The 20,138-nt window shown below is 38.9% G+C and overlaps 1 protein-coding gene across 1 annotated transcript in view; it reads right to left on the reverse strand.

The window, feature by feature from the left end:
- Zdhhc17 (zinc finger DHHC-type palmitoyltransferase 17) overlaps window positions 1-20,138 on the reverse strand; it is a 62,890-nt gene that overhangs the window by 24,012 nt on the left and 18,740 nt on the right. Inside the window, exons 2-7 of the mRNA XM_032912296.1 lie at window positions 15,876-15,979; window positions 11,961-12,083; window positions 6,197-6,274; window positions 5,632-5,776; window positions 1,272-1,336; window positions 516-678 (exon numbers count right to left, since the gene is read on the reverse strand). Of these exons, the coding sequence (XP_032768187.1) occupies window positions 516-678; window positions 1,272-1,336; window positions 5,632-5,776; window positions 6,197-6,274; window positions 11,961-12,083; window positions 15,876-15,979 (678 nt within the window). The remainder of the gene's footprint in view (window positions 1-515; window positions 679-1,271; window positions 1,337-5,631; window positions 5,777-6,196; window positions 6,275-11,960; window positions 12,084-15,875; window positions 15,980-20,138) is intronic.

The raw sequence follows: 20,138 nt of genomic DNA on the forward strand, positions 1-20,138 counted from the left end.
CACTACTGCTGTCACTACCCCGTGAGAAGATATAAGGGACATGCGTGCTGCGCCATGGCACACACGTGGTCAGAGGACACGTAGAGAGCTGGCTCTCTCCCTCCGTATCTTTACACGGATGGGTTCAAAAGTCATCAGCCTTTATACACAGTGGTTTTACCAGCTGTGCTATTTTACTGATCGGATAGTGTATTTTGTAACTATAAACTTATACATAATGGTATTAAGAAACCAGAAAGCTACTGTCCTTCATTTGTGTAAGTTAGAAGCATGTAATTTCTAAAGTCTAGTTCAAATTCACTAATAAAAAGGCCATCTACAAACTATAAAAACTAACTTAATATCATAAGATGACATTAAATTACCTGTTTTAAAAACAAATTATTCTGAAGAAGCAAGGGACTAAACTAAATAATAAGTTTCTTCCAATTATCAGTCTTAAAAAAAACAAACATGTTTTCCAGAAGGATTCATGTTAGTGCCTTCCTTCTCCATCCACAGCAGGACATATTTACCTTGACATTCTGGGCATCCACGTTCCCTCCAGCTTCCAGAAGAAGACTAATGACTGTGGTGTTCCCTGCTAGGACTGCCCAGTGCAGAGCAGTGTTTTTGTGATACTTGTCACCAAGGTTAACTGAAACATTGAATGTTAAAAGCAATCTAGTTGGATCCACACTGAAAAGGAAAAAAACAAACAAACAACAACAACAACCCTAATTTCAATTATCGAAATCATTACAGAGACTACACTGACTGTGGCTGCATTCCCATTCATCTCACAACATCTACTCTAGCCTTGATACTGTTACAGTCAGTAATTAAGCCACATTCCAACATGAGCTGCCATGTACGCACAACCCTGGATAAGTGAATATGGTGCTGAGAGACAGCACACTTGGACCTGACTTTCCTATTTTTAATCTGAGAATTTGTGATATTAACACCTATATATTTGAAGAATAAAAAAAATATTGTATTTCAGTTTAGACTGATCCAAAAATGATTTCAGACAACTTACAAATGAATACATAAAACTTAAACAGAATCACATGAAAAGATAATTACTTTAAAAAAATAACCTCTTCTTCCATTTTCAGATTTAAGAAGATTACTGAGCCAAAGTACAGAGAGCAAAGCAGGCCAAGAGTAACTTGTGTTGTGCACTAGCTGCTGCACCAGCTTCCACAGCACTGGTGTAGCATCTGCTAATCCCACTCTCCACACTGTATTATGCTGAATGATCTGAGTAGTCCATAACGATTACATACCTATGTGTTCTATAAGCTGCCCACATTAAAGGTGTCATTCCGTTCTGATCCATCATATCTACATCCTGATAATAAACCAGACAGCAGAATTTTAAGGTCCTAACCAAAATTAGTTGGAAACATCTAATTTATACATTACACAATCTAATACATTACTACTCAGGTGGGAACGCTTTATGCAAGTCTGTCTCATAACTTATAACTAAAGCTAAGTACTGCCATTAACTAGCTAAGTGGTTTATAAATTAAGCCTTACCCTTCCCTTGTCACAGTTTACATTTAATGATCTTTGCAATTTTAGAATTGTCAGTAGTCTTCAAACACTATTATGACATAATCTTAATCTAGAACAAACGACAACTTTTACTAGTCTGTCCCAGAATGAAACTCGATGTATGACGTTGTTTTGCAATATTCACTTTCCAAAACACAACATATTCTGATTTTATACAATCAGTAAAAAAGAAGAAGAGAATCTAGATGGTATTTCTGTTAATAAAATATTTATTATAAAAGTGTGATATGTTGAATAGGTATATAATTAGTGAATAAGTATATAATTAGTGAATAGGTATATAATTAATGTGATTTTATGCTCACTGATGCACACTCAAAAGAAAAATAATCAACATCAAGAACTTAAATTCCATGTTTCCTGACAGAAACTGCATTATTTGATGCAGCAGAAAGATAAGACATGTTTTGTTATTTTTAAAATCATTCCCCTTAAAAGGTTATTAAAATAGAAAATTATCAGTAGATAAAATCAATTGAGATGGCAAGTTTCATTATTTGCGCTGCCTAGTTTTAGGGCAACATGACACAAATTAGGATCACTTCAGAACTGGGAACCTCAACTGAGATAATGTCCCCAGACTTGCCTGTGGTACATTTTCTTGAGGGTTGGTTTGAGAGGGCTCAGGTCACTGTGGGGGGTGCCATGCTGAGCTGGTGGCCTTGGGTGCTATAAGGAAGCAGTATGATCAAGCCATGAGGAGCAAGGCAGTAAGCAATGCTCCTCCATGGCCTTTGTGTCAATCGGCTCCTGCCTCCGGGTTCCCCCCAGGTCCCTGCCCTGACTCCCTTTGACCAGAGCTTGCTGCCTGGACGTGTGTGTAAGCAAGGTAAAGGCCTCCTCCCCAAGCTGCTTGTGGTCTTGATGTTTTATCATAGCAGTAGGAGCACTAACTAAAGCAGACGTTGTACCAGGTCATGGGTACTTGTGACAGACTTGACCATGTGTGTCGGGAAGACTGTGTGGTGATACTGTACTTGCTGGAATAGTTGTTGACTGCTCGAGAGCTCAGTGGGCTGTTCTGAGGGAGCTCGGAAGTAAGAATGTTCAAAGAAAGCACATGATGGAGGCCTGGCCCATGAAGTTTCAGAGAGAAATCCTCCCAGCCCCTTAAAGAACACACAGGACTGACTGTCCGAAGCCCTGTAGGAGCGGTTAAGGCTATCTACCGTCCTGGAGGTGGCCCCGGCTTTGGCGTGGTCTGCAATGGGTGAGTCTATGAAGCAAGGTCCCAAAGAGACTGCATCTCAGGGCTGCTTCTTGCAGCTCACATGCCTTCCTGTCATTATTAAATTAACATAGTAATCTCTGGGCATTAGCCTAACCTACTGATTAGATTTCATACAGAATAACATAACTTTTATGAATTGATGCTGTTTGAGTGAATTGATGATTTTATAGAACTCCTGATTTTATTCAAATAATCTTAGGAAGAAAATTTTAACAGATTATTTTAGTTGTTTGCTAGAAAGATATAATAAAGTTAGAATCAAGAATAGAATCTGCCCACTCCTCAGAATAGTAAGAACACAATGAGCTTTCATAATTACACTAGAGAGAGAGGCCTGGAACAAACTCATGTTCAGGAAAAGGCATTCAGGTCCCAGGATGAAGCACAGGTGTGCACATGATAAGACAACTGCTGTTTGAACTTATAATGAGCAGAGACTGAAATACTACTCTGAACTGAGTATCAGCATCCTCTGTAACTCCTACTTTGTGTCACATTTTATCTGTGAGGTAATTTTCTAAGAACTTTTGTCTTTAAAAAGGCCAGAGAAAAGAAATAAAGGTGGTGTGGTGTGGTGTGCTGTGGTGACTTGGGGAGCTCTGGCCCATCTATCTATCCATCCAAATGTATATGCTTGCTTGTTTGTATAAATGATGTAGGTATATGTGTATGCACGTAAGCATGCATGAACCCATGTGGAGTTGCCTGAGACAGCGAGTCCAGCCTGGCCAGAGAGAGACATATGAATGTATGTGTGTCTGTGCATATCTGCCTGTATAAAGTATCTTAATTCTTTGCCTTGCCTTCCTCTCTGGTTCACAAAGCTGGGCAGTGAAGGGTTTCTGGCTGCCTGGCCAGAAAAGAGAGTGCTAGCAATAAATCCTTTACCTAATTCCCTGTTGTTAAGCAAAAGGAGAAGCCATCAGCTTTTGGCCCCAATATAACCAAGAATCAAAGAGAGTATTATTAATACTAAGCAACGCTTACTTTTGCAAGACCAAGTCTTGCCCACACCAACACTCTGCTCAGTCACCTCCTTCCAGAGAGGACCCAGCCCAGGGCTTTCAGAAGCTGCAGGACTGGTCAACTGGAGCTAAAGAGTTGGCTGTGGTTAACAAGAGACTAGCACCACTGAAGTAAAATATGTCCTTTTCTAGACTGATTTACATTGGTTAGCTAGTTAGAGATTAGCAGTGATTAAGAAGAGACTAGCATCTGAGAATACAAAGTGTAGGAGTATTTCCTCAGGGTCAGCACACAGAAGCTGTGGTCCATTTGATGCTGACAGCTGAACTTGAGTCTAAGAGTCATCCAGCTGGTGCTGATGTTGACGGCATGAAGAGGTCACTGTGAGGTGGGACTGGAGTCTGGAAGTGGGGCCAGAGAGGTGTAGGCGCATCCCAACTGCATCGGAGACTGTAGTGTTTAGGGACGCCAGAACCATGGAACCAAGTCAGCACCCGACTGAGGTGAAGCCAGCCTGAACCTAGGAGACGAGCTGCCATGTGTCGGGACGCTGTGAAAAGCGTCTGAGGGAGCCCACAAGTTTGTGGGGAATCCCAGATGTGTGACACTGAGCTCTTCACACTGGCTTCCAGTTTGACTTTAAAAGTAGATTATACATTTCCCCTTACTCTCCACTACTTATTTCTATCACTCTTACACCTTAAAACCAACTTAACAAAGCATTATCTTAATTTGTTCAGGCTGCGACTTTATCGTGGTTCTTCCTTCTTGGACTTACAAAGATTTTAGTTTGACTTTTTTTTAATTTTGCAGAAGCCTATAGTTATGAGACCTATTATATTTTAGATAGACTCTGGTGTAGGCATAATGTTTTTGTACTCAAAAACAATGTTTTTGAGACATAAAACTTTGTCTCTCTGTGCAGTTATTGGGGAGTCTGCTGGCTAAGGAATAAACTGCTGCTGTACTAATTTTATGAAATCTATATTAATATAATAATTATTTTACACCCTACATATCTTAAAGACACCCAACTTTTAAAGTGTGAATTTTTTAAAGACTATGGGACTTTGAAGGTTTAGAATATGTTTTATATTGTGATAAGATTAGCATACCACCTTGGGGACAAATGGGAAAGGAAAGGTTCTGGTGGAACTGTAATGACTCTATGTCAAGCTGGCATGAGGTCAATTGTACAGGTCAGTTTCATGTGAACGTGACACAGATTACAGCCAGTTTAGAAGAGGGAACCTCAACTGAAAAACATGTGCCCCCAGACTGTGGCCCATGGGCAAGCTTGTGGTACATTTTCTTGATCAATGATTGATGTAGGAGGGCCTAGCTCACTGTGGGTGGTGCCATACCAGGTCCTCTCATAAAAAGAGGCTGAACAAAACATACAGAGTGAGCCAGTCAGCAGTGCTCCCTCCCTCTGCGTCAGCTCCTGTCCTGACAGCAGGACTGTGTGTGGTGTAAGATAAGTAAACAAACCGTCTCCTCTGCAAGCTGCTTTTACTCGTGGTGCTTTATCACAGCAATAGAAATCCTAATTGAGACAATATCTAAGGGAAATATTTAAAGGAAAAAATAGATTACATATCTTTCCCTTACTTTCCACTACTTATTTCTATCACACTTAAAATTTAAAAACCAATTTAACAGAGAATTATCTTAACTTGTGACTGTATTTGTTCTTATTTTAAGTACACTAAAACTCAGTATAAAAATAACTATATTTTTTACTCTTTTCATCATCAGAAACTACCACTTAAGTATTTTAAGGTATGAAAAATGTAATGCTACAAATATCAGGCATTTAAGCCATAAATAACATATGATTAGGACACACACTATTAAGACTTCTTTACCTGTCCTTTTGCTATAAGGTAAGCAACAATTGAGGTATGTCCAAACTGAGCAGCCAAGTGGATACAGCTGCACCCTTCCCCATCGATCAATGAGGGATCTGCACCATATTTCATTAGTTGTACAACCATGGATAAATGGCCTTGTCTACAAAATGGAAAGACAAACATTTAGACATTAAGTCATTTCAAAGACAGTCATCTGGAGAAGAGGATACTTGAGAAACGGTAATGCTGACAAGTCAAATCACATGCTTTATCAAGTTGCTTTAAAACAAGACACAGGAGTCTTAATTGGAACAACAGCTTTGAAAATGAAAACATAGTAATTACTAAGCGAGTACATTCCAATATGATCCTAAAACCCCCAAGAACTATCTAACCTGTTAGATTGTAAATGCATGCATGCTTCCAAAGTATCACATTTACAACTGGATTAGCCTGTTTCCCTAGGAACAGTGTGTAACTTTGTTTCCAGTGAAGACAACACTGGGCAGCAAGCAGTAAACCAATTTTGTAAAAAGTAAAGGACCCTAAGGGGAAGAGTGACATAGAAGTAAATGTACACCTTGTGGCCCAGTGCAATGGAGTTGAATTCAGGTCTCCTCCAAGTTGATCCACAATAGCACCTTTCGAAATATAGTATCTGTAAAATAAAATTTGTAGTAATTTAGTTTTCATCATCAGTATAAGAAATTATGTGAAAAATAAAACACCTTCCACTTGAGCTATCAACCTACTTTGTGCCTTTGAAGATAAACAGCGCTTTTGAAGTTTAAAAAGCATCTTTAGTACAATTTCATATTAAACACATCACTTTTTTGTTCTAGAAGAAAAAGGAAATGATTTTTAAAGCTGGGGGGCGCTAAGTAACACAAAGAGGGCTCATGGGCATGGAGGGAACACATGGATCTCACTGAGAAGGAGAAATAGAATTTTGCAAGTGGACTTGGGAGGATGAAAATGGGAGAAGGAGGGTTGTGGGGAGAGATGGATGGGACTGGGGAGGATGTAGGGGGCAAAGCAGAATTCTCGTGCAGTGGAAACTCCATATATCTATAAGAGTCTCCTACTAATGGGGAATAAAGAGTCCCAAATGGCCATCTTCTATAACCAAAGTTCCCAACAGTGGGAGTGGGACATCAACGCAGCCACAAAATCTTCAACCTACAATCTGTTCTGCCTGCAGGATGTGCTGGGGTAATGGTGGCACAGAACCTGTGAGAGTGGCCAACCAATGACTGGTACAGCTTGAGGCCTACACCACAAGAGGGAGCCCACACCTAACACTGTGTGGATGGCTAAGAACCAGAGGCTAGTAAGCCTAGAGACCTAGAATATGACCAAATATGACTGGAAAAAAAAAAAAAAAAAGTCAAAGAAATAATTTCTACTGGTATTGTTCTCTACTCATAGATCAGTGCCTAGCTCATCTATCATCAGAGACGAGTGAGCCAGCAAGTGATAGGAACAGCTGCGGAGAATCACAGCCAAACACTGGGAATGCAGGGGAACCCCAAAAAAGAAGGAAGGAAGGATTCTAGGAGCCAGAGGGGTTGAGGACATCACAGCCTGCAGTGTCAACTAAGCAGGCTCATAGGGGCTCACAGAGACTGAAATGACAATCACAAACCCTGAATGGGTCTGAGCTAGGGCCTCTACATATAACTTACAGTTTCATAATCGTTCTCGTGGGACCCCTAACAGTGGGAGAGGGAGGGGGTACCTGTAACTCTTTTGCCTACACTTGGGACCCTTCTCCTAACGAGTTGCCTCATTCAGCCTTGATGTGAGGGTTTGTGGCTAATCTTAGTGTAATTTGTTATGACATGTTCAATTTATATCCCTGGGAGGCCTTTTTTAAAAGGGAAACAGAAGAGTAGTAGATCTAGGGGAAGAGGGGAAGTGGGGGGAAGACTGGGAGGAGAGGAGGTTCGGGAAACTGTGGTTAGGATGCAACGCATGTAAAGAATGAAGACTAAAATATAAAAGGAAGAGTAAAAAAGCCAAATCATATAAAAAGATATTTAGGCAACCACAAAGATCTGAACAACATACAAATTCTGGAGTCAATTAGTTGAGCATAGAACAGCCAAAGCACAGTTTACTTTGAGTAGAGCAATGTTTTAAGCTCTACTTTCCTCAGAGGAGAGGTAAAGATTAAATCAAGCAGCAGACGCAAAAGAATGCTACCACTTATAAATGAGAGGTAAAGATCCTTTACTACGCCCTATTTGCTGTAAAAGACATTGTTTAAAAAGAAAAAGGCAACTTTGTTACCTAACACATTATTGACACAGCATTTTTATAGATTCCAAAATGAACAAGACTAGCTGCTTTGCTTGTTGGATGCTTAATTATGGACTAGTCATCGCAATGAATTTTAAACATAAATGCCTTTAAGGCATAAGGTATATAAGTCATATATAGATACATATGATTGGGACATAAAAGCCATTCTAAGCAATTTTTTAAATAATAAATGCATTCACTCTTAAGCCACACAGTTCTAAATTCTTAATATAGCCATACTTACATGTTTAATTCAGAAAACGCTCTTCATATAAATATGCATTCAACTGGCCTTGTAAAACATTATATAATATACAGACCAAGTTCTCCATCGTGCTACACAGTTAAAGAACGTAGCCTCCTATGAGATCTGGTGGGATCCCCTCTTCTGGCCTGCAGGCATATATGCAGGCAGAACACTACATGATAAATAAATCTTAAAACACACACACACACACACACACACACACACACACACACACACACACACACACAAATGTTTAAGTAGGTCTGAATTGGTCCTTTACATGTCTGATTGAAAATATTTTGAAAAGACTAAATCTAAAGCCAAAAAACTTCAAAACCTCAATTGGGATTTCTTTTTAAATAATTTAATTCTTTCCTTTAGAGATAGTTTATATCTTGTGACTCATTTTTACTTGGTGGATTTAATATGATTCAAGTCAGTGTCGGGTAGTTATTACATGATTGTCAAGAAGAGTGACTGATTTTTTATTACTTTTTTTCACTATGAACTCCTGGAAGAGAATACTATGTTTTTATAATATGGTATTTTTACCTCAGATGTAACATTTGAACTCAAAATGACAAACACTTAAACTCTTATTTTGCACAGATTTTATTTATATTTTTAATTTTGTATATGTGCGTGGTTTTATACACGAGTAAAGTGCCCAAGAGGCTACAAGAAGATGTGAGCTCCCTTGAAACCAGAGATACAGGCAGTAGTGAGCTACCAAGCTTAGGTTCTAGGACCTCCACAAGAGGGGTATATGTTCTTAAGTACTGAACCATCTCTCTACCTTCTAACTCACTCTTATTTTTATATTTATTTTTATATTCAAGTCCCTGTTCAATACTAAAAAAAAAAAAAAAAAAAAAAGGCTGCAGGGTACTGCTATATATTCAAATGCTAAATACTGACTCCCAAGGTCTGGTTGCCCCCTGATCCTCAATAAACTAAATGATGGTAGGTTATCCTGTTCCCAAAGTTCATTGGTCAATAAAGGGCTATATCTTGGGCAGGTTATAGAGGAAGGCAGGTTTTCAGATACCTGGCTGGAGGTCACAGGTAGAGAAAGGAGAGGAAAAGAAAGAAGACCACAGAGGAGGAGGAGGTCACCATGAGAGATGGGCCATGAGCATGTAGCCATGAGAAACATCAAGTAACAAGGAACGCATAGCTGGGATACAAGTTTGAAACCGGCCCAGTCTAGGCTTACAGCTTGTAAATAAAATACCTGGATGATGTCTCTTTTATACGAACTAGCAAGAATTTAAAGTTCATTTTATAGGGCATCACCAAACAATGTTCTTGCAGGCACTAATATTCTCAGGTTTTGCAGAGGGACCACCAATGAACAAGAACATTAACAAGTATTTAAAAGACAAAAGTCAATAGCTACAAGACACATTTCTCCAGAAGAGACACCTACTAGAATCAATCCAGAACATAAATTCTAGAAAGGCTAAGAAATTGGCGGTAACTTTTGCCACCAAAGCAATTATCAAATATTAGCTTGTAACAAAAATAATGGTTGATGGGCCACATAAATGTCACTTAAAAATTTGTGTTTTCTAACACAAAGTATAGTTAGCATCAAGTAAATACAAGCAGGTATTTCAGCAATGAGGAAGCAATTTTGCTCCTGGAAGTGCTAGTAAAGAAGTGTCTTTATGCTCTGCAACGGTGAACCTTAGAACATGAGTACAAACTGTAGCTGCAGTTATAATCCAAACTCTTCTTTTAATGTGTAGGGTCTTGTGTGTCCCTGGTCATCACTGTATAGTGTGATTCCAGACTCCACCTTGTGACTTTACCATGTGTCCATTCAGAATCCGCAGAATGTTTTCAGTGCATCTTTTCCAGAGAAGTTGGTACTTGGGGAACTAACATCAAGAACAGCATGAGGAACTGTACTAGAAATATAATTATTAAAACTTCACACATTAAACAAGATCCTCAACCTCTTTTGTAACCTAAGTGAGCAGACTCAGCTCTCCCCCAAAAAGGGACCAGAAGAATCTTTCTTAAGAGAATATTAAGAGCTCCAAAGAAAAAGCACAGAAACTAAAAAGCTTCTTCAGAGCAGCTAAACAAATAATCAAATGAACAGGAAGCCCCCAAGATGAACAGAATCTTTGCCAGATATATATCTGACACATGACAAATACCCTACATATATTAACAACTCAAAATACAAAGTTTAACAAAATCCATATAACTGATTTAAGAAACTGGCTTGAGATCTAAAGTTTTCAAAAGAAGAAATAAAACTGGCTAAGGCAAAGAAAAATGTAATTAAAAAAAAAATCCTTAAGGGGTTGGGGACTTAGCTCAGTGGTAGAGCACTTGCCTAGCAAGCGCAAGGCCCTGGGTTCGGTCCCCAGCTCCTAAAAAAAAGAAAGAAAAAAAAAAAATCCTTAGCTAAAAAGATTTTTTCCAGAACTAATAAAAATGCTAACCTATTGTCTGAGCTAGGGGTTCCAATTCTGTGAACAGACACCATGACCAAGGCAACTCTTTCTTATAAGGGTCAATATTTAATTGGAGCTGGCTTACAGGTTCAGAGGTCAGTTCACTATCATCAACGCAAGAAGCATGACAGCATCCAAGCAGGCAAGGTGCTGGAGGAGCTGAGAGTTCTCTATCTTGATTTGACTGCAGTCGGGAGAAAACTGGCTCCCACGTGGCTAAGAGGAGGGCTATGCCCACAGTGACACACTTCCAACAAGACCACACCTACTCCAACGAGGCCATACCTACTAGTGCCACTCCCTAGTCTAATAATATTCAAACAACCAAACCTAAAAAAAAAATTCAAATTCAAGATAAAAAAAATCCATACTTTACAGATATATGTCAAACTGCAGAAAGAAGAAATGGAAAACCTTAAAAGGAACCAAACAAAACCAAACTTCAAATGCACAATGCTCACATCGATTCCGCAACAGCTACAAAAGCCAGAAAGATGCACTGGCCTGTGGGATGGGCAGCACAGAAAAGCAGGCGCACACTGGACGTCCCCTTCGAGAGGAAATGAAGTGGCTCCCAACCAACTGAATCACACCTGAGAGTGGACCCAGGAGTCAAGAAACTGAGGGAGGGTGAAGGAGCAGACAGCACGCTCTACAGGACGCCACCCCTCGGGGACAACTCTAGGACTTCCTCCTTCCCCTGGCCTCCGTGTCTGCTGCTCTTCCCTCTCCTCTCTGTGCTGCACTTACCTGTCCCCGTGAAGCAGGGTGTTTTAGATGCGTATCCTTGTGTTCTAGATGTGCATCCTTGCTGAATTATCTTGCGACCCCTGTCACTCGGCTCCTAGCTCTTTCTTACAATGATAAAGACTTACGCCCTGCCTGGTGGCAATGTAAGAATGTCACCTGTTACTGTTTTCCTTGCTGCCTTTCCCTCCCAGAATCCATACTAAGAATAAGTTCCAGTCTCACTCTACCTTCCTTCACCCTTCCCTTTATTAGCCATGTGACATTGGGAAGCACAGCCAAGCTTCCTACTTGAGTTCCTCCCTCAATGGCTCCATCTCAAATGGGGTTATCTCAACAATTATGGCAAAAGGAAATATGTATGGAAAAGTACTCTATAGGACTCAATTCATGTAAATCTTCAATAAGTAAAACATGAGTTTTTGGGTTTTTTTGTTTTTCTTTTAAATATAAAGAATATACACCATGAAAGCTATTGATTTTAGAAATTATTAGTTCTTATGATAAGTCACTTCAGTAATGTTAAAGCAATCGAAAACCCAAAAGCCTATTAACGAGCAGCCCAGAACACGTACTTGACTAAATCTATTCTGTTATTGATGGCAGCCCAGTGAAGAAGTGTAACGTTCTCTTTGTCCGGTTGCCGTACGTCATAACCTGCTTCCACCAATTCTCGGCAGCGTTCATATATTCCGTATCTGGAAAAGAGAACAAGAGTGGTCTCAGTACTTACAGAATATTTAAAGACAAGCACAGTACTTTCAGAAGTACTGCTCTGGCAGTGGGACAGAACAGTCCAGGGTGGCCTCAGGTCCCGAGCGACCTCTTGCTCAGTTCCCACGTTGCTAGAATTACACTTGTGTGGCATCGCACTTGGCTTAGTGCTTCACTGTCATACTTAAATAATTAAAACCATTTTCAAACATACATTACTTAAAAAATAACAGCATTTCAACAGTTTTTACTCACCCTTTTTTACAACTCTAAAATATCTCATTTGTAACAATTTAAAATTTCATGAGGTACAAGATCTCAGAAAAAAAACATAAATCATCCAGTTTCTTTATAACTTAGTTCACAAAACTATGCAGATTTAAAAATTACACAGAAGCTAAAAAAATGTTAAATTTTAAGAAGTATCAGGGAATACATACAAAACATTAGAGAATGTCATGAACAAATGCTGTTTTATTTGTAACAAACACTGTTTAATATGAACCGTGGGATTCTCCATTTATAAATTTAGCTGATATTCCTGAAGGCAAATAAAACTTTTGTGTTGGGGTAGAGAGGGTGGTGGAAAGCTCTGTGATTTGGGCCAATCCATGAGAAGCTAGGAAAGATCCCTAGAGAGCTGCAGAGGAGGGCCACAGCTAACAAAAGGGAGGCAATGCACAGAGATCCTCATCAGTGTGCACCAAAACTCACTGTTTCAAAGGTTGATTTTTATTTTACCGGTGTTTGCCTGCATGAACATATGTGTACCAAGTGATCGCTGTGACCTTGGAAGCCAAGGAGAGCTTTGGACCCCTGGAACTGGAGCTAGACTTCTAACTATGAGCTGTCACGTGGGTCCCGGAAACTGAGCCTGGTTCCTCTGAAGGAACAAGAACATTTCCCCCAAGAAGATTTTTATTCATTAGTATTTTCTAGATATAAAGTTGATTTATTTAACTATTAGAAAAAGGTTTTGCGAAAAAAGAAAACCAAAAGTCATAATAAAAAATGTAAGCCAGGGTTGGGGATTTGGCTCAGTGGTAGAGCACTCGCCTAGCAAGCGCAAGGCCCTGGGTTCAGTCCCCAGCTCCGAAAAAAAGGAAAAAAAAAAAAATTAAGCCAAGCCAATAATCCATGAAAATGGAGTTACTAATTTTAATCTAACAGGAAAGGGTAGAAAATTATATTAATTTTAATTGCATAAAGAAAATATTTAAATTTCAATAACAGTGTTTTAGTTTTCTTCCTGTTACTGGGATTACATACTGACCAAAAGCGAGCTGAGAAGAGTACTTCAGCTTGCGGCTACACCACATCCATCACTACAAAGGAAGGAACTCAGGCAAGAGCCTGCAGGCAGCGACTGAAACACCGGCCATGGAGAACTGCTGCCCACTAGCTTGCTGAAGAACAAGAGAGTTTAACCAGCGAGCCACTTCTCCAGTCCCCAAAGTTAACAACTCTTAATTCATTTTTAAAAGTATACTGCATTCATCGTGTACACGTCTAAGTGTGCCACAGTGCAAGTCAGCACACAACTCCCAGGAGTCACTTCTCTCCTTACACTCTGAGTACCAGAGACCATCTAGGCAGCCCTGTAATGTCTTCTTTCATTAAAGACCTGGTGTTACTAACTCTGACTATATATGTGTGGTGGGTACATGCACGGGTAAGCGGGTACTGCAGAGGTCAGGGCAATCTGACCCCCTGGACCTGCAGCGCAAGCTATCCTAGAGACGGGTGCTAAGAACCAAAGTCTGGGTTCTCTGAAACAGCAGCCGTCTTGACCACCAAGTCCTCTCCTGCCATCAACCAACTCCCGCTGCCACTTAATTTAATTATGAAGAATTTCAAGTATAAACAAAAAATATGAAAAAAAAAACAGAAAATAAGTCACCAAAACTCTTGTCGAGAAGCCACATACCATATTCTTAGTCAAAATCTTAGATCTCTGAAATTATATAACACAAAAACAAACTTAAATAAATTTGATAAACTCTGTACTTGGATAATTTTTGTTTCTTTGGGGTTTTTTGTTTATTTGTTTGATTGATTGATTGATTGATTGATTGACTGACCGATTTTACTTTTTTCAGACTGTCTCTGACCTCAGAAAATCTTCCAGTGTCTCCCTCTGCAAAGAGCACTAGTGTAGCAGTAAAGGTGCGTGAGCGTTAAAAGTGTGTGAGCAAAGGGCTTGAGCACTAAAGGTAAGCGCCACAACCCAGATAGTTCCTTATTCTTCGCTTCACGTCCTGCTCATGGCCCCTCCAGTCACCCCTCCCCCAATCCTTCCCCTGGCGAGTTGGAAATAGGGAAGATCTTCCATAGGGAAGGTTACAGAAGGAATGAGCAACAAGGAGTCACTGACGGCCAACAATAGAGCTTCTGCTTGTATTTATAATGTACCCAAGAGAGAAGTAAGCGGTATACACAGTCAGAGAGGCCTCGTATTGTTGCCATCCCTGGCTCCATCATGCCTGCCCACACGCACACACACCATTATGTATAATTAGTATATATTAGTATAAAAGGTATAGTCTAATAAAAACACTCAATTGGAAGAGAAGGATCAAGAGTAATCATGTTCATCTGATATTTTCTGTTTGTCTCTAACTTGAATTAGTCAATATGCAAGAAAAGCAGATTTTTTAAGTACCATGATCTTAATGTTTTATTTCCCACATAGGAAACTGCTCTGGAAGTTCGATACATTAAAATATGATTTTTCAGGTAGTGTATGGTGGTACACGCCTTTAATTTCAGTACTCAGGAGGCAAAGGCATGCAGTTCTCTGAGTTGGAGACCAGCTTGGTCTCCACAGTGACTCCAGGCCAGACAAGGATATATATATATATATATATATATATATATATATATATATATATGTATGTATATGTATGTATGTATGTATGTATGTATGTATGTATGTATGTATGTATGTATATGTCCCTGTCTCAAAAATAAAACAAAAACCTTTTTCACAATATCATCACATTCACAATATCTAGACTTTTAAAAAAGAAAATAGAAGGGAAACACACCAGGAAGAAGACCAGAGGGAGGAAGACGGATAATAAAGGGAGCCAATATAGGGTTAAAGTACATTATATGGATGCATGGATATATCATAATGGAATCTATTATCTTATAAAATTAATATATGCTACCATGCTCTCTTTTGAACATAGATATACGAATGATCAAAGTATACTATGACATTAACTGTGATATACACATCTAACTTCAACAATTCTAAAATATTGAAGGACTCAATTCACGTTTCTCTTGTCTGCAGATAAAAATGTCGTTGTATTTCAACTTCCAAATGATTTGAATTATAACATTCTTAGATTCATCCATCATTTCCTTGTCCAATCTCAAAGATCAACATAATCTGACATTTTGAAGACCATATTTTGAACATTTTTGTGATATTCCTTAGTATAGTAAATATATATGCAAATATAACATTAACTATGTTATATTTGTGTACTGGTTGAGGGATAGGGAATATGGAATATAATCCCATGTTTTAAACTCAAAGGTACTTTTAAAGTTGGAAATGTTTTCTAGTTGTTAATTCCATATTCGTAATGTAAAATAATAAATTTCCACAAAATGGCAATTCCATAAATTACCAAAAACTAAGAGCTGGTGGGAGTTACAATAATTTAATGGAGATACTGACATTTCCCCTGAGGTATTCGAGTATGTAACTCAGATTTAGAAGAAGAACGACCAAGAAAGAAAGCACGGTAAGAGAAGCTTACTGTGTAGCCTTGACGACGTCCCATGTGCTATAGTCATCGACATGGGTCTTCCGCCCAAGAGGCTCACCATACCCATGGTTATAATGGCTCTGTGGTTTGATCTCCTGTTAAAGAGAGAAGGCACATAAACAAGAAATGAAAAGGTACAGAAAATATTTTAGCACTTTAATTTTTGTGCTATTTGACAAATACTCATTATTAAAGTAATTATGCTTAGAATCCACATTCTAAAGAAAAAGCATGTTGAAATGATAAATCTACCCCTTGTATACAAGCCCCAAACTATAAAGCTCTATGATTAGAAATTAGTGAGAAATTAGAAACTGTCCCTCATACCATTCAACTCTAGGTTTTGTGAAAGTCTCACTCTTTAGTGCCAACTCTTTGCTCTTCTAAACTCTAGAACAGCCTGAGCTCCAACACTGTGTCCCAGACCAACCCTAAGACACTAATAGAGGAAAGAACCCACATGGTCTCTCAGAGGAAAACAACATGCAAGAACATCCCTCTTTAAGCGTGGTGTAACACACCTTTAATCCCAGGCGGTCGGATCTTCATGAGCTCAAGGCCAGATGGCCTACAGAGTAAGTTCTAAAACGGCCAGACCTACAGAGTGAGCTTGAGCTCTCTTCTATTCTCAGGTACTAGCTTTTCCTAACTGTTCTAGGTACACAAGCAACGCTAACAGAAGATCTAACTGCCTGAATCCAGTCATGCATCCCATAACACTTCAGTCAACAACAGACCACCACACAAAGCTGTAGCTGCACTAAACTATCCTGATAATTTCTTATCACCTGGTATTCGCACGATAGCTTCTAGGTACTCCATACACTGACGTATTGCAGCACATTGCAGCATCCCCTCCCTGATGGCTGAATTCTCAGCCTAGTCCTGCCAATCTCTTATGTCCTGTGTGAGCTCCTTTTCCACACACCCTCTAAAGTTCTCCTCAGCACTAGACTGAAACTACAATAGGGTAGATACAGGTGCCATCGCATATCTATAGCACAGCAGAGCCTTGCAGGATACTAGTGCCCTCTTTTTAAGACAAGAGTCTCACTGGGTACCCCAGACTGACCTCAAACTCATAATGCTCCTGCCTCAACCTCCCAAGTACTATCACTAAACATGCACCACAATAAATAAATAAATAAATAAATAAATAAATAAATAAATAAAAGAATGGATGTGATTTTTTTTCTCATATTGAAAAATGTTTTAATCCCAACACTAAGAAAGCAAAGGCCATGGATCTCTGTGAGTGTGAGACCAGCCTGGTTTTATATAACAAGTTCCAGGACAACCGGAGTTACACACTAGAGAGACCTTGCCTCAAAAAACAAAAAACAAAACAAAAACAAAAACAAAAAAACAAAACAACAACAACAAAACAAAAAAAAACCCTTTAACTTGGTTAACATTTCTTCATTCCTTAAAAAGGATGTTGAGTAGTATTGTCTAGCTACAAGACAATATTTGTAATATATTAACTATTTTCCCATGGCAATGGACATTATTTTAAAATTCTCCCTTTTTAAAATAACATTTCTGATGGTTGCAGTAGCACACACATTTAATCCCAGCACTCTAAGGCAGAGGCAGGTGGATCTCTGTGAGTCTGAGGGGAGTCTAGTTTACATAGTCAGTTTTAGAACAGCAAGGACTACATAATAATTAATTAATTAAAAGTAAGTATTCTCATTATTTTTGAAAATTTCCTGTTCATAAACTTTGGAACAGAAGTTTACTGGAGTCCTGAGATTCATTTAACATGGTGGAATCAGACTTGTATATGCAAGATTAGATATTACCCATTTTCTTACTTAAAGATATATGTCCCATTTCTAATATTACTGATTTATGACTTCAGTGTATTTCTGACATTCTACAACTAATAGTCACAGACAGTAATCTTTTCCTTTGGGCTGGAGAGATGGCTTAGCAGTTAAGAACACTGACTCCTCTTCCAGAGGTCCTGAGTTCAATTCCCAGCAACCATAAGGTCTCTCACAACCATCTGTAATGGGATCTGATACCCTCTTCTGGTGTATTTGAAGACAGCTACAGTGTACTCACATACAATAAATAAATCTTTAAAAAAAAATTCTTTTCCTTGGGCTTCTCTGGTTTTGGTTTTTATATTTAAATACAACTACAATCATTAGAGCTATTGACCAAAATTATTTTCCTTGGGCTTCTCTGGTTTTGGTTTTTATATTTAAATACAACTACAATCATTAGAGCTATTGGCCAAATCTTCCCACTTGGCAAGCATATAGAAAGATGCTACAACCCTGGCCGTCTGAAGTGGTATGTATGGGTGATAAGTTGTTATTTTTAACTATAAATATATGCCTCACTCTCACCTTCTCTGGGTCACAGACACTAGCAATCCTTCTAAAGAGTAAAACAGTAATTCTGGGTCCAAAAGTAGCCCCTGCTTACCCTAAACCATATATGTAGTTACACTGAAGCTGCTAACATTTCAGGGTTGAGATCTCAGCAGAACCTGTTTATCCTAAGTAATATAATCATGAGAGCTACACAAATAGATCTCTAGAAATCATCTTTATTTTAAAAATCACCTTTATTTAAAAAAGATGGTTATAACTACTATATGGTTTTGCTAATTTATGTTCACAGATTTCTCATGAGCAATTATTTCTTACATATATGAGTACACATGGATATAAGAACATCTCTTTGAATAGTCTAAAAACAATCTAATTTCCTAAAAACAGGTGGGACTATTTTCTCATTTTCATGCCCAAGCATTAGCAAAAAGTATCAAATTACCTATACTAAACATTTTACAAGACTGATTCTAATCAATGATTATGTTAAATTGCTTGCTGCAGGTCCTGAGACAGATTATTGTAGGCTTGCTTAGCTCCCTAAATGGCTCCTTTTAGCCTACCTTTCTACCTGTGCCAACACCTTGTAACTTTTTTTTTAATTACCTTTTAACTTTTCATTAGGTAAATACTTTTGGAATGTATGACTAGAGCCCTGGTTTCTCTCATCAAGCCCAAACTAAGACTGACATTAGATAGTACCTGAGGCCTATGGGAAAGATATCCCTGCTGTGCTGAATCCATTTTCTTGATGCTTCACAAGTTAATTAAAAGGTGTCTTGATTTTTGATTCTCTTCATTCTATTCCTATAAAAGCTTGGTGAGGTTTCTTATGACCTTAGAAAATGGTACCTAGGGTGATCTCAATCTCTGTTTCCGGGCCATACTCACATTAAAAATTAAATTAGGTCTTAATTTGGTGAAAACTATGTTTTTGGCTTTTGACAATAATTATCAGCTTTTTCATCCAACTCAAGATTCTAAACAAGCATCCTTTTAATATATCTACTAAATGAACTGAAATCACCTTGGAAGTCTCTTTTCCTTCCTCTTTTTTTTTCTTTTCTTTTTTTCGGAGCTGGGGACTGAACCCAGGGCCTTGCGCTTGCTAGCAAGCGCTCTACCACTGAGCTAAATCCCCAACCCCTCTTTTCCTTCCTCTTGACCAACAGCACTTACCAGCGTCCCAAACTCAAGTCCTCAACACATTTCCAATAGGTCCCAAAACACTGAGTCAGATACAAAATGGTTCTGAGAGATTCTGAAACAATATCTTTTAAACATTTTAATCCCAGCATTCCTAGGCAAAGGCAGGTAGATCTCTGAGTTCAAGGCCAGCCTGATCTACAGAGTTCTAGGACAGCCAGGGCTATACAGAGAAACTGTGTGTCAAAAAACAAAACAGACAAACGAAATGAAACAAGAAAGTAACAGCTAGACTCAAGAACGCTTTTCTCTAGAGAATCCCTACTGGCCTTGCTTTCTACCCTTACAAACACCTCTCAGTCCATCCATGCCTCTGCCTCTACTGCCCTCTTCCAATGTCTATCATCAGGTTTAGCAAGTAAATGAGCACATTCAGCACTCTGACAGAATCTTCCATGGACCTGCCCCAGTGTACTTTTTTTCTTCAGCTGTATTATCACCATTCTCCTCTACCCACCCTACACATCTTCAAGCTGTGTACTCTAAAAATCGTGCTATCTTATACCTTAGCTCGTCTTAGTCATCCTACTTAGAAGATGTACTCGGCCTTAGGCCATCTTTTAAATCCTTCAGCTCCCTCAAACACCCAGCTAGCCACCCTATTACCTGAGCTCCCATTACTATGCAAACAAATTGTTAGGCATTGTGTGAAGGAATTGTGTTTGCTATCTCTCTTGTAACAAACCTAGTGGCTTAAAGC

The sequence above is a fragment of the Rattus rattus genome, chromosome 1 (assembly GCF_011064425.1).
Source record: "Rattus rattus isolate New Zealand chromosome 1, Rrattus_CSIRO_v1, whole genome shotgun sequence".
In the NCBI taxonomy this organism is placed as follows: domain Eukaryota; kingdom Metazoa; phylum Chordata; class Mammalia; order Rodentia; family Muridae; genus Rattus; species Rattus rattus.